Genomic DNA, 15,129 nt, shown 5'->3' on the forward strand with positions numbered 1-15,129 from the left:
AATGGTTGGATGGATTAGTCATATACTGTAGGTAAAACCCCGAAATATACAACCCAGCGAAACCCTGTAACTCGAGACAACATATTAAAGCAAATATGAAACATTTAAAAATAATTATTATTTTATTAAAAATTTTATTTTACTCATACTAAGTCTGAAATCAAAATGTGTTTGTAGTGCATTCCAATTAGATAGTATGGAAAGAGTATGCAAGAAATACCCAGTTGTATAAAATATCGAGTCATTTTTTAAATATGCACGATGGGCACATTAGTCATACTCAACCAACCCATGATGCATTGCGAGCAGAACGTAAAATCGTCCTGGGACCAGCTTCAAGCTCAAAATCAAAAAAAAAAAATCAAAACAAAAGCATCTTTGCTTGTCTATCATTCGTTTAACACTAAATTAAACTATAAATAGTGCACTTGTTTTGAAGTTAACCAGAAGTTTAGAAGTAGCACAATGGCGGGTCTCCAAAAATCTCTGAATTGTTGATGTCAAATGTGTTTCCGTGAGTTTTATGGATCAAATGAGCACATTTGTATATTCTACTTGGTTACTTTGTCACTTAAAATGTTTTCAGAACTTTCAAAGGTGGAGAATTAAGGGAGATATTTCGTCTCAGTGTGCTTCAAGTTTTTGTCATTGTAGGTTCCAAATGCATCTTGGGAAACTTAGAAGCATACTTTAGTGGGAAGGCTCACCAATCTAATCATCCTAACCATAGTAGACAGTATATACTCAATGAGTGTGTAGTACGTTAGTATGCAATTTCAAACACAGTTATGTCTGAGGTGAGCATAATGGCGACAACTGGGTTTCCCTTACAAACAGGTTTTTTTCCTCTGGCTAAAGTACTGAACCTCTCACACTATGTACAGCATGATCTTTTGCGAGAGCTTGCAATTAAAATTCCCCACAGGTTCCCTTTAAGGGGAAGAACACTAGCTCCCCTGAGTCCAAAGCAACAGCTACCTCGCCTAATGTGAACAATGCAGTAAGTGACCAGCTGCTTTTGTCATTATTGCTAAAAAAAACCCAGTCCTACTGAAGCAGGCTGGTTAGAGAAGTAGAAGGAAGTAAAGCTGAGAGTAACTGGCTTTGGGTAGAACTCTCTTCCTGTTGGTAAATCATAACCGCACACACACACATTACTGCACACTGCAGGAGAGAGAGAACATGGTGGGATTGTCCCTGACTAAAGGGCACAACTGTAGGTATACCAGTGGAAACATGGGTGGTCTGACTACACTGTTGAACTCTCTATCTAAGGAGTGAAGAAGTGTGATGATGTCCAGAGCCATAAGAATCTAGTGATCCTTCTATAGATCTCCCAATACAACTCTTTACACTTCCGATACGATGCGGATATTAATCTGATATGATATCAGTGCAAATCATACATGCTTTTTTTTAAACTTATTTTGTAGTGTGGAATGTTTGAAAAGGTTTGATCAAGTGATAATTCTCAAATGAAGAACAATAGCCAGCAACAGGAGGTGTTAGACCAGTGGTTCTCAAACATTTTTGGGTCATGACCAAATTACAAATACAGAGCAGCAAGGATGTATGTATATATGTATTTACATTTTAATTTTGTATTTCTTTTTTTAATTTTTAATCAATATTTTGTTCAATATTTCCATTGTCTTTTGATATAGATTTTTGTGTACTTTGGTAATATATTATTTTCCCTTATATATCAAAGATTAAGTGTTTATTTGTTAGCCTTTATTTCAAATTGTACGTGTTTATTGAAAGGGGTGGGGCTCTTATACAAGTGTTCCATCCTTGCACCTTAATAATCTATTAATACTAATAAAAACAATTATAAAATCTAATTTAATTTTTCATTAATTTCAGACGACCACTTTTAAATCGAGGCGACCCCACATGGGGTCCCAAACCCAAGGTTGAAAAACCCTGTTTTAGTGGCTCCTGAATAGATTTATTTCTATAGTTTTGATGATTTCTGGTGATCTCACACCTGGGGTAGGACCAAGACTGACATTTCATTTGTTAATTTTCCTCTCTCTCTTTCTCTCACCCTCTGTAGTACCCTTAGGGGTACACGTACCCACATTTGAGAAGCACTGACATAGAGGATCAGAAGGAGGGACAGGTTTGGGTCAAGCACATGATCGAAAGTGTACAGGGCCGGCCTTGCCACTAGGCTACTTAAATATAATAAAGGGGAAATATAATATAATGAACGTGAAACGCATCCTTTACATACACAATACATGTTTTCTCTTAAATAAATAATAATATTAAGCGCAGATGTGTGAAGTTGGAAACAACATTGCAGATGTTAGTGATCGTTTAGGATAGTCTGCTCTTTATTTGCTGCTCACGAGCAATCTTCTGCCCATATTTATGCTATTTTTTATTTTATATTATTTGATTTATTTACCCTCTCTCATTGCATTGCCTTTACAGAACAGTTTGATCTCAAGAGGGACATGGATTTCATGCTGGAAAATGATTAATTTCAACATTATTGTGCCCTGGTTTGCACTTGTACATATACATACAGTAAAATACAAAATATGCAGGAAAGTTCCCTCGAGATATTTGCACTATTATTATTATTATTATTATTGTGTCGCAGAAGGATGTGTGGCAAAGTCTCTTGCCTAGGGCACTGAAAAACCTAAAGCCGGCCCTGTAGCATCAGGAAGTGTGAGAAGTATGTGGGCTACAGCAGAGAAGCAGAAGTATAGAGGGTTTTCACGGCGCGTCATCAACTCGGAAGTTGCCATTTTGGAGATAAGCAGCAGGTTTACAGACAGCACACAAACAAGCAAATCCAAAATTTTGAGAGGAAATGGTGAACTATTGCCGTGTTTTTGGCTGTACTATGCGGTCAGACCGTGAAATACACGTGGAGTTTTATAGACTGCCAAAAGGTCACCGCTGGTACGAGGCTCCGCTGCTTCCTAGGCCGCTGGATGTAGCCGGTGTAGCAATCCGACGCTCAATGTCCAGAGTAGTCGCATTTACTCTGCTATAATTATAACTGTTTGATTTACCTGAATCTAAGCCTGGCGGTCGTGTACTGTTTTACAGTAAGTATGCTGCAGGTCCACTGTGAAACTATTAGAACTGTCTGAGTTATCTGCCGATATACAGTATATCCATTGCTAACGCAAGCCTCTGCAGCCGCAGCTGACCTCCAAACATAAGATTTAAGGTCTTCCGCTGTGTATGAGCTTGGTGAAATCCAGGTAGTTGATGATATCAGGATATATATTAGACGGAAAACTCTCCGGGTCATCATTGATCCAAGACGAAGAAGCCTTCTGTATGGATATGCACCACCAATAAGCCATATTTTTTCCCAATATTGTGCCCTTTCCCGCGGACCAAGTCCTTCCCTGTATGCTTTTGCATCTATAATACATTTTGGGGAACTTTTCTGTGATTTATCCAACACATACTACACTTCTGTGAGCCTCCAACATGTAGTGTCAACAACCGCTTACCTCCAACATGGCCGCGCATCCGGGTAACTGCCCAGGAAGTGACGTCGGTGAAAACCCTCTATTCACTCCTCTCAAACACATCGGCGGTGAAAGGGTTAATCATAAGGTGGCAGTGTGTCTCCCTCTGCCTGCCCCCTTTTCTTCAGCCCGGAGTCGTCTGTCTCAGTGCTAACAAAGTTTCTCAGTCCTCGGACCAGAACGTCTTCTTCTTAGCGGGCCATGGTTGTCTAAGTCCTCCGAGGCTCCACCACAGCAGCTGCCGCTCAGAGGCGCTCTAAAGCCGGGCAGAGGAGCTCTACCCGGGCGCAGGAAGCGGACTGTTACTGAAATGATGCGGAGGTAAGTGAGAGCAACTCGAACATTGTCTCCAATGTCTCTGTCACGTTTACGGTTTAGGGTGGAACTCAAAAAAAGTAACTCTTTTATTACGAAACCCAATAATAACACATCCAGAGAGAGATAGTTTACAGTAAACGCTGAGTTAATGTCCAAAGTTCCTTAAACTACACCAACAGTTACTTTTGAATAAAACTGTAGGCTAGCTTAAAGCCTGACAACTTTGAGTGTTAGCCGGTATTTTACTTATTTAACTACTTTAACTAGTGTGTACTACCCAGGCTAACATAATGACAAATTATTGAATGTAACTTGTGTTTTATTATCTCCACATTCCTCCACTGCTCAGGGTTTAGCATCAGTAGCTAAAGGCTACATCACAGAAAGCAGAAGCAAAGACAGGCTTGAGGTCAATTATAATTGTAATCGCGTAAATGGTCATTAATTACGATTATGACTGAATTGTAATTGTAATCGTAATTCGAAATAATGTGTTGGTTTTGTAATCGTAATGGAATTGTATTGATGTCTGTTTGGGCTGGGCAATATGGACCAAAACTCATATCTAAATATGTTTTTCTCAAAATGGCGATATACGATATAAACCTTGATATTTTTGACTTTTTTGGGATACATTTGCTGACACAATATGCCAAACAAATTAAACATTGGCACAATATGTGCCACTTTTGTCTGTTTCTCCTCTAAGGGACAGCACGTGTGAGTGAGTTCTGTTGTGTGGCTTGTTTAGATGAAGGTCTGGGTTAGGAGAATACACACTCATAAATCCATCTAACTGTGCTTTTCATGCCGAGTATTTTAATACAAAATAAGCTATGAAATATTTATCTCATAAATATGGAAATATTGTAAAAATTTTTTAAAAAAGGGCACTATTTGACTGTACTGTATGGATAATATTAAATACTTGTAGGATGTGATTTGTACTGTGTGATTATATAAATAAAAACAAGTTAGAAAAAAGCACCCATATCTTGATATAGACAATTTGTCATTTTTTCATATCACCAAAATAGTAAACATACATCTATATATATATATATATCTTGAATCTCAATATATTGCCCAGATTTAGTTTAGATAATTTACTTTGTAATTGGAATTGTCATGGAAATTCTATAAAAACTGTCAATTACAATGTAATTAAACGCAAACCTACGAATCATGTTAATGTAGTTAATGATCATTAACATATTATTCATAAAAATATATATTTCCCACTACCCGTTTGTTCTTCTCAGGATCATTCATATATATATATATATATATATATATATATATATATATATATATACAATGAAATCTAGGGGTATAGCCTGTTTCCTCCACTAAAAAAAATCACTACGGAAAGTCATAATTATGAGAAATAAAGTCACAATAAGGAGAAAATTATTTTGTAAAGTTGCAAAGAAACATACAAAAATGTGACAGAATCATTTTGCAATAAAGACGTATCTATGTTCTTCTAATATTTTCTACACTTTGTACCATTTGTTGAATTCTAAGAATAAACAGCCAAAATATGTGTTTTGAATTAAATATTATTTAAAACATATTTAAGAATGTCATTGGTAGATTATCTCATAATTATGACTTTACTAACTTAGATTTATTATTATTACATTTTATCTCATAATTATGACTTTACTAACTAAAAATTGTGACTGTCTATCTCATAATTATGAATGTACTATCTCATAATTATGAATTTACTAACTCATAATTATGTGGCAGAAACACTCTTCTATAGTATATTGACAGAAAAAAAAACTCAGATGTCCACAACAAAAAAATTAATACCAATATTTTCATTGATTAGGAAGCCATCACAAGGTAACCAAGAGATGAGGAACACATTAGATGATATACAGTATGTATATCATCTAATGTGTATTTACAGCTGATTTAAGACATGGGTTCAGGCTCAGTAATTGTGATTAGTTGAATTTAAACTTCAGTAATTGAGAACATAATTGACATTCAGGGGGAAAATAATAGTCATTTTATTGTAATTGGAAAAAATGCAGCCTCATGCCGAGCATTCTCCACTGGATGTGAAATCCTTAAATACGATTTGTTCTTCCCTCCTTCCTTCCTACCCAGCAGGTCTGGACCTGTTAGCTGAAGAATCGCGCGCGCGCGCACACACACACACACACACACACACACACACACACACACACACACACACACACACACACACACACACACACACACACACACACACACACACACACACACACACACACACACACACACACACACACACACACACACACACACACACACACACCACAGCTACACCAAGCTAGTCAAAAATAAATATCAAAGTATGTATTTTTTTCCCCGCCTCCTTTTCAGTTGTTTAAGTCATAAAATGTACGTTAAAATGTACTGCCGTTATGCTTAGCTTTGCTATTATTAGCCAATGGTTTGACAGCTTTACTGAATCCACTGTTATGGAAAACCTCCCAGCTGTCTTAGCTACAAACAAGACGCTGTTATAGAGGGGTGGGCAAATGGTGGGCTGGGGGCCACATTTGGCCCTCGGTCTTTGTTTGAGCGGCCCGGGGGGCACCAAAGTAAATGCACATGATGACTCAAAAAGCACACGAAATGACAGAAAAATACACAAAAGAACAACGAAAAATGCCCAAATGACTCCAAAAATGCATGAAATGACAAGAAAAGCACACAAAATGAGAGAAAGATGTATACGTAATGTGAATAACAGTACACAAACCCTTTGTAGGTGAAGTGCCTTGCCCAAGGGCACAATGACAGATACCACTGGGTGACTGCCACCCCACTGTGGCACCTGGAATTCTCAGTGGTCTCCCATCCAACTACTAACCAGGCCCAGACCTGCTTAGCTTCCGAGATCTAACGGGATCAGGCAATGACAGGCTGGTATGACTAAGTAACTGTTTCTCTGCAAAAAACGGGACTAAATTAGAAAATATATATAAAAAAACAAAAAAAGATTAAAATAAAGTATAAGTAATAATTAAAAAAAGAAAAATGTAATTTAAAGTGGCAACCTATAGTGCAATTTAACAACATTGGCGTATTAGTCGATGGTGAGGAATGTACAGTATGTCTGTATTGTTTACTTAATTTTTGTGTTACTGTACTCACGCATTTATCCACGTGTGCATTAGAGTGACCGAATAATTGGCCCAGTCGAGTGATAATGTGTGTCTCATGTATTAACTTTTTTGTAGTTCTGCAGTTTACCAAAATTATAAGGACAATAAAGGACATAATACTGACCCTCACTAAAGTAATAGAACATAATAAAAGGTTAAAAAAGTAATTGTAATTTCATTGATTTTTTTTTTCTTTAATTTTATAAAGATATATATATATATATATATATATTCTTCTAAAAGTAGTGTGGCTGCACAACATTTAAAGGTGGATCCTCTGGAAAGTTTTTTTTTTTTTACGGTGCTACAGTACACACCCCATGTGTAAAGCCTAGATGATGTTTTACCTGAGTGGGCAGTGAATATAACATCCTACTCTCAAAAGGAACACACTGCAAATAACAGGCTGCAGGTCAGCTCTGACTGTGTGAGAGTTTCATTTCTGCAAATACAAACAATACAGCTACTCTTTCAACACAATGGTTTTATACTGAATTACCCTAATACATACATGGGCAACTGGCAGCCCGAGGTTTAATTATGTGCGGCCCCCGAAGTAAACACATAAAATGACAGATAATACACAAATGAAACAATATTACACTAAAAATATACCAAAAAAATACAACATTACAGTAAAGTACAGTAAAAGATGAGAAAAACACAGAAAATACTCCAGAAACACTGTAATATCAATAACAACAAAAATACACAACATGACTCAAAAAACATACAAAAGTACAAAAAATGACTAACTAACTAACTAACTAACTAACTAACTAACTCGCTGTGAATTGCTCGGCTGCAGCTCAAGTGACCCCTCCTGACTGTGATTTTCTTAAAGGGACCATATCCTGAATGTGGTTTAAAAACTACTTTGAGAAACTCAGAGTTGCCCTGAAAAAAGCAACACTACATAATTTAATCACACATTTCGTGTTGATATTGTGCTGCTAGTGATTAATAAAAGGGTCTTTGTGACATTTTCTCAATGACCCATAATTGTTTTTCTTGTAAATCTTGAAATAAAATAAAAACAAATTGAGTTTATATCGCCTATCATTATTTTGAGGAAAAATACTGAGATATGAGTATTGGTTCATATCACCCAGGCCTAATGTAACCAAAGCAGTAACGTTTCATTTTGTAAAGGATCTGATTGTTCATACTGTGTGAAATGAGGTGTTCATTAGACTGCTTTAAGTAGGATTGTATTAACATGAGTGTGTTACCCTTAAACAACAATGAAATCACTAGACTGATATGCTGTCTTGTTATGTAGCAAATGTTGCTAATGCTACACCACTTTTGTTTAACTAAGACTGTGTGCGACTAAAATGACTTGAAGTTTTGCATGTCAGCCTTTTTGTTTGATGTTAATTGTACTAGGAACCAGTTTGATAAATTGCTTACAGAAATTGTTTACAATATTTGAAAAGTACCCTGACTAAAATTATATTTTATCCCTTTTTTCCATTTAGGGCAATGATTTTAAGTTGATGAACTGGTTTGTTTTACTGGTAAATAACTTGAAAATAGTGTAAATGAACTTAATGAAAAAATTGAGATTGTGATTTTAGAAAGAAAAGAATGGGATATGAATTTTTTTCCATATCGCCCAGCCCTACTAATTGTCTTTTCTCATCCCAGTTTGTTCCTTCTGCTGGACTGACTGATGCCCAGAGACTGACGAGATGCGTATAACCGGGGACGAACCACTGAGCTCCAGTGGTAATGGAGGAACTCACACCACCAACAACAACAACACTACCACTAACAACATCAACAACAACAACACCATCAGCGCTAGCAGTGCGAATTCTGGTTCCCAGTATGCACTGTGTGCCCTGGGTGTGGGGCTCATTGCACTGGGCATCATAATGATTGTATGGAGCGTGGTACCTTTGGATAACTCAGGTCCAGATGGTGGTGACGACATGGGCGACAGGAAGAGTAAAGCGTCGTCTGTGGCCTTCATCCTGACCGGTTCGGGGGTGGCCATGTTGTTGCTGTCGTTGTGTTTGGGAATGAGGAACAGACGGAGGGAGCAGCAGAGACTCCTGGAGATCCAGAACCAAAGAGCAGAAGCCCGGGATCAGCAAAACAGGCAGACGTGAGTCAACTTATCAATCTGCAGCTCAACATGAAACCAACATAGAAATAGCAGCGTATACACTGTTTAGTACAAACTTATTATCAACTGTCACTAGTTGTAGATAAGGAACTGCTGTGATTTGTTTCTTTTGGTACTTGTGGCATAAATGAAAGTTGGGGTTTTGTCTTGAGGTCCTTTAACACATAGCATCACTTTTTTCTGTCACTGTAGTGATGAGCTATAGCTTTTTAGAACACTACGTACTGGATAGGATTTTGTCACTTATGATAGCATAAGCATATCACGTTTCCATGCTCTGTTGGCTCAGCTTAGTCTTTAAATATTTGATCAATTATTCAATAACAGTATGAATTATACAAAAACAGCATTTGTCTCCTATCAAATATGTTTTTAATAATATGTAATATAGAAGTGTGACATGTTGTTATTTTTCACCGTATATTTTATTGTATATTTATATAACTTTACTGGGGTGAAACTGGGTCAAGTCTCCAGCACGGTGTACATTTTATGACATCCTCAGATCTCAGAGTGAGGTATCACGTATGAGGAAAACCACTGTCAGATGAAAAGGTGTCACTTGTCAAACCAAACACCGTCAAATGACACGGCCTCAGGCTTCAAAATAAAAGAGATCAAACTCAACGGCCTCAGGAAAAGAAACTGGAAAAACATATGACGAAGTCAGCTGAAAATCCTTTCTTTACTTTTATTTTTTAAAAGTTAAGATATATCATATATTGTATGAATAATACATACATAGCTAAATGAAACGTTGATATATCAATAACAGCTTTCAACTTACTCTCATATCCGAGGCAGCACATACTAGCTGTTAGGGGTGTGTATTGCCTGACATCTGGTGATACGATTCGTATCCCGGTACGTAGGTCACGATAAGATATATCCCAATATTAAAGTATAAGGTGATTATTGTGATTTATTTTAATATACGACTTAAGAAACAACTAATCTGTCAATGTGTACACCTTCATGAGAACATAATGTATGGAATATATTTTATTGGCATATTTTGCACTCAAAACATTGTCTTTAACATGCCATGTGCCAACAACTTCAAATAAAAAATGAAATATAATCTGCCTGCGGCTTTTAAACCAACTTTGACTTTTGTGCAACATGACTTTAGTGCAACATAACTGAGGTTTATGCCTAGAACAACAAATAAATGCAGAAAGTTAGTACTTTCTTTTTAGATTTTATTGAAAAAACACAAGCTGGTCAACATGCCCAGGTCTCAGCGCACTTCTTTGTGCAGTTACAATACATACACATATATATATATATATACATATATATATATATATAATTTCTAATTTAAAAAAAACCCTACTAGCCGTGTTTTCATTACTCTTGGAAATGCGCAAAATCTAAATAGCGCAATAAAAACTGGGAATGCAAACACCTGAATTTCGAAAGAAAAAAAACACTCAATTATTGCTAAAATGTTTTTTCGCTTTCATGAGGAGAAATTTTGTTTCGATATTGAAATGTGTCACATAAGTTCGATGGAAACACTTTTTCCGCAAATATACATCACAGAACGTGACGTACCTGGTCACATGACCACTTCTCTTCAAGAAAACATGATGTGGTACGTGTGGACAGAGACATTTCTAAGCATTATACTTTAAAATTATTACTGCCACATTAGACGTGAAACAATAAAGGAATATGGAGAGTTATAAGGAGGTTTGGAACGTCCTGCCCAAAACAGCCTTCAATGGAAAACACGTTCAAATCGCAGTTTGTCGACATTTAGAAATATCACTTTAATTTTAATAATCCATAATGGAAACTCAGCTACTGATGACTTCATGTTTATTTCCAGGTTCTTCAAAATACAACGTCATGTCATCTTTTAGTTCCTGAAGCCGTTTGAGTGTGATGACTTTTATTTTGAAGCCTAAGGACGTTTTATTTGACGCCGTTTGGTTTGACAAATGACAGAAGTTTTCCTGATACCTGATAGTCTCACTCTGAGACCTGAGGATGTCCTAAAATGTAAACTGTACTCCTGCCCAAGAATTAAACAATGTTGGAGTTGGAGGTGGAATAATAATAATAATAATAATAATAATAATAATTGTTATTATTAACCCTGCAGTTATTGAAGCACACAAACAAACAAATCTCTCAGTATGTGCTCATCCCACACTGATGTTAGTTCTACATTAACAACCACTCACTCACTTCAGGCCAAAGGCCCCTGACAGTAAAAAAATGTATAAAACAAGAACTCGTCATGATCACAGTCCACAGTCATGTGATCATGTTGTGTCGTGACTTGTTAGTCTATAGACATTAAAATGATTGTAAAACTCCAATGATGCCCTAGCTCAACTCTATCATGTAAAATGTGCAATATAACAATATTTTGGCTCGTGAGAAAGAATGTTGAGTCACTGGTAAACTTGGAAAACCTCTCACCTCAATGGTGAGTAACTGAGCACACTATGTACACTATTACCCTAAATTCTGGGGTTTTGAAGAAGTTTTGTGTTATTTAGCTGATCCTTCTTTTTTTAATCAGAAACAGAAATAATTTTACTATTCAAGGTGCAATACAGGTGCAAAGGAATTTATTACAGGTGCAACTACACTTGCAAATATAATACAAATAATAGCAAAGCATCTTTGCCCTGTTAAGTATATTTCAGTAAGGAAATGTCTGGTTTTTTACTATTGTTGTTTTTGTTTATTAGTTTAAAAATATTTTTTTATTTTTTTGCACTATAATCCATTTCTAGTATTTGTTTTTATGTATTTTTTTTTTTGCACTACAGCCCGATGCTAGTATTTTTATTTTTTTTTTGTATTTATTTAATTTTGTTCTATTGTCCTATGCTAGTATTTGTTTATGTATGTATCTATTTATGTTCTTACTTTTTGCACTATAGTCCTATGTATGTATTTATATTTATTTAAACTTGATTTATTTATTTATTTATTTATTTATTTTTGTTCTTGCACTATATATATATATATATATATATATATATATATATATATATATATAAAATCAGATGCTAGTATTTATTTGTGTTCTTACTCTCTGCTCATATATTATGTTGCTGCAATATTGATTTTCCTCTGGGGATCAATAAAGGTGTTGTCTATTCCATTCTAAATTATACTTTTTATAATCATAAAGTCCAGCCTTATGTCAGTGTAACACCAACATGTTATTTCCGTGCTTTAACTCTCACTGGTGTGTTCTGTGTGCAGTGCTGGGGAGCTGGCCCAGCGTTTTGACGTACCCAGCTATGAAGAGGCAGTGGGCAGTGGTCAGTACCCACTGGGACTGGGTAACCCCCTCCCCAGCGCCTCACAGCTGCCTTCCTACGACGACCTTATCCAAGTGGACGGCGTAGACTCCGTAGAGTATGAAAACGAGGCTCCAGTGTCTCCATCCCAACCTGCCCCCCCTCCCACAGCTAATGCTGCGACCTCTAATCGCAGGCCTGGAAAAAACAGCCGCAAACTCCTCCCCATCAAGATCCGCAGGATAAAGTCGGAGAAGCTGCGTGTGAAAAACGCTGCTAACTCTCAGCCAGCTGCTGGAATGAGCCTCGAACCGCTAACCCCACCCCCTCAGTATGACGATGAATTACCTCCACTTTAAAGTGGAACTCACAGACAAAACTGGTGATCTTTTGATTTGTCAAACCAAGATTTCAACAGATCTTTTCTCACAGAACATTATATAATAACAATAATGAAAGACTCTCCAGTGTTGAACTGAAGAATGTTGAGTATGGATATTACAGAACTCCTGAACCAGCTTCAGAGCATTGATCATACTTTCTACTGGTAAATATGTTCCTGCTGTATTAATATTATTAGTTTTATTTTTTGGGATCAAAGTATATTACACACATTTCTGTATGTTTTGTATTACCATCAGCAGTTTGACTGAGGCTGAGTGACATACTCAAGCCTACACTAGGGTTGGGCAATATATTGAGAGAAAATTACAATATCACCTATATATATATATATATATATATATATATATAGCTCATTTTGTATTAAAATACCCATTTTAGGTGTCACACAGCATGAAAAACACAGATGGATTTCTGAGTGTGTCGTAACCCAGACCTTCCCCTAAACAAGCCACAATACAGAACTCACTCACACGTGCTGTCCCTTGTAGGGACAAAAAGTCAAAAGTTTCACATATTGTGCAGCTGTTTTTTAATAAATGTGCCTATGTGGCATTTTTCATCAGAAAATGTAACCCAGAATAGTTTTTCTGGTCAGACTTTATTAATTAAAAATATTGAGATTTATATCATGTATTGCCATATTGAGAGAAAATATCAAGATATGAGTTTTTGTCCATATCGCCCAGCCCTAGTGTACACCCACGAAGCAGAGTCCGCCAGATTTTATGATTTCGCGGATTGTCCACATTCCTGGTGTCACACAAAACACTCTGCATTGTATTGACACGCATTAATGTACCGTAAAACTGACCTGCATTTTACCACGTGGTAAAACAGAGCAGGAGAGATGGAGATGAGCTACGAAAGCACCGACACCTTTGAAACACGTCCCAGGAGTACAGAGAAACGCTAAGGATTGTGGGGAATGTAGGATTTTAATGGAAACTACTACATGCGCATGAGCATGTTTGAGCCTTGAAGCTGCAGTTTGTAGAATCGTGAGACGCTCCACGCTCCCCCCTCCCCTCCTGAACTAAACTCACCCGTCTTCTTGTGAACGCTTGCGTGCACACGCACAACTGTGGAACTCTTTACGACTGTTTTCTCCATTGAGACTAGTGACAAATGTAGGGGCTTTATCTTGTGTTATTGGAGAGTTTTCTGATGTTTTAAAGACATGAAAGCATGTATCACTCACTGCTGTGAGGACAGTAATTAGAAGCTCAGAGCTGCTCCACACACAAGCAGCTGCAGCCCTTCCCAGCTGATCAGAGCAGACACACACTCCACATCCACACTGCAAATGAATTGTGTCTGTTCTCTTCACCTTAAATTTTCTCTTAAGTTTACAAACTATTTATCCCATCTGATATCTCTCTCTCTCTCTCTCTCTTTGTATGTGGGGCAGACTGCGCACGGACTGAAAGCGGATCACGCGTAGTCCACCGCACACACAGTCAGAGGAGTCTGTTTCTCCTGAACACGTATATGCTTTTATTCTGTTGCTTCTCCACCTCGGTCTTCTTTTTCTTCTGGCTTTGCCGTGTAACCTCTGTGCCAAAAGCCGCGTTAGAGACTTCAGCTTGAATATAGAGCTATGGGACTTTCCCTACTTTCAGATTGAGAACACGCATAGACTTTTGACGAGTAGCTCGAGCAGCCAATAGTAACGCTTAAAATAACTTTCTCAGTTGGTCGCACCAGCACAGAATTTGGTCACACCCTTTTTTCCTTTTTTTTTTTGAGCAGGGGTGGGGAGAGTGTACAGCATAGACACGCAAAGATTGACAATGACTCGAAATATATTTGCTTAATGTTTTAATGTTAATATTAAGTTTTTCTGCAACAAGCAGTGGCTGAAATAACAGGTCATTTATTTTGTACAATTTTAAAAGAAGACGTAACACTTTTTTTTTAAATAACAGCAAAGCATAACGACAGGTTACATGTATTCTGTTTTTTTTTTAGTTTTTTTTTCAGAAATGCTGTACTTGAATTAACTTAAAGATAGCATAACCAACTTAGCATCTGCATTGCTTCACCCCATGGAATTCAATTCAGAAGGTCCAGCTTTTATAGTGGGGTCTCCTATCCCTCTTCTCCTGCCCTGAGAGAACCACAGCTGAACATCTGTCCATCAGTTCTGGCCCTTCGATGCTGATTCTGATCAGCGTGTACGCTCTATCAGTGCGCTCGTCACGTTCTTCCTTTTTACTGCTGCCGTCAATGTGAGCGCACACTCAGTGAAGGGCTCGTTATGCCGAGCTTCGAACGCAGACCGTGCGCACTCCAAAGGAGCATTTCACCGTTGCATTACCCGCAGCCAA

The 15,129-nt window shown here is 37.2% G+C and overlaps 1 protein-coding gene and 1 pseudogene across 1 annotated transcript; one reads left to right on the top strand and one right to left on the bottom strand.

The window, feature by feature from the left end:
* The first annotated feature begins 3,627 nt into the window (after positions 1–3,627).
* Positions 3,628–12,878, top strand: tmem51a (transmembrane protein 51a). The gene is made up of 3 exons (XM_028453486.1): positions 3,628–3,827; positions 8,645–9,107; positions 12,360–12,878. The coding sequence occupies exons 2-3, from the start codon at positions 8,689–8,691 to the stop codon at positions 12,754–12,756; spliced, it is 816 nt and encodes a 271-aa protein (XP_028309287.1). The 5' UTR covers positions 3,628–3,827; positions 8,645–8,688; the 3' UTR covers positions 12,757–12,878.
* LOC114467733 (uncharacterized) lies at positions 6,651–6,769 on the bottom strand (annotated as a pseudogene).
* Positions 12,879–15,129: the final 2,251 nt, after the last annotated feature.

This window comes from Gouania willdenowi, chromosome 7, assembly GCF_900634775.1.
Source record: "Gouania willdenowi chromosome 7, fGouWil2.1, whole genome shotgun sequence".
In the NCBI taxonomy this organism is placed as follows: domain Eukaryota; kingdom Metazoa; phylum Chordata; class Actinopteri; order Blenniiformes; family Gobiesocidae; genus Gouania; species Gouania willdenowi.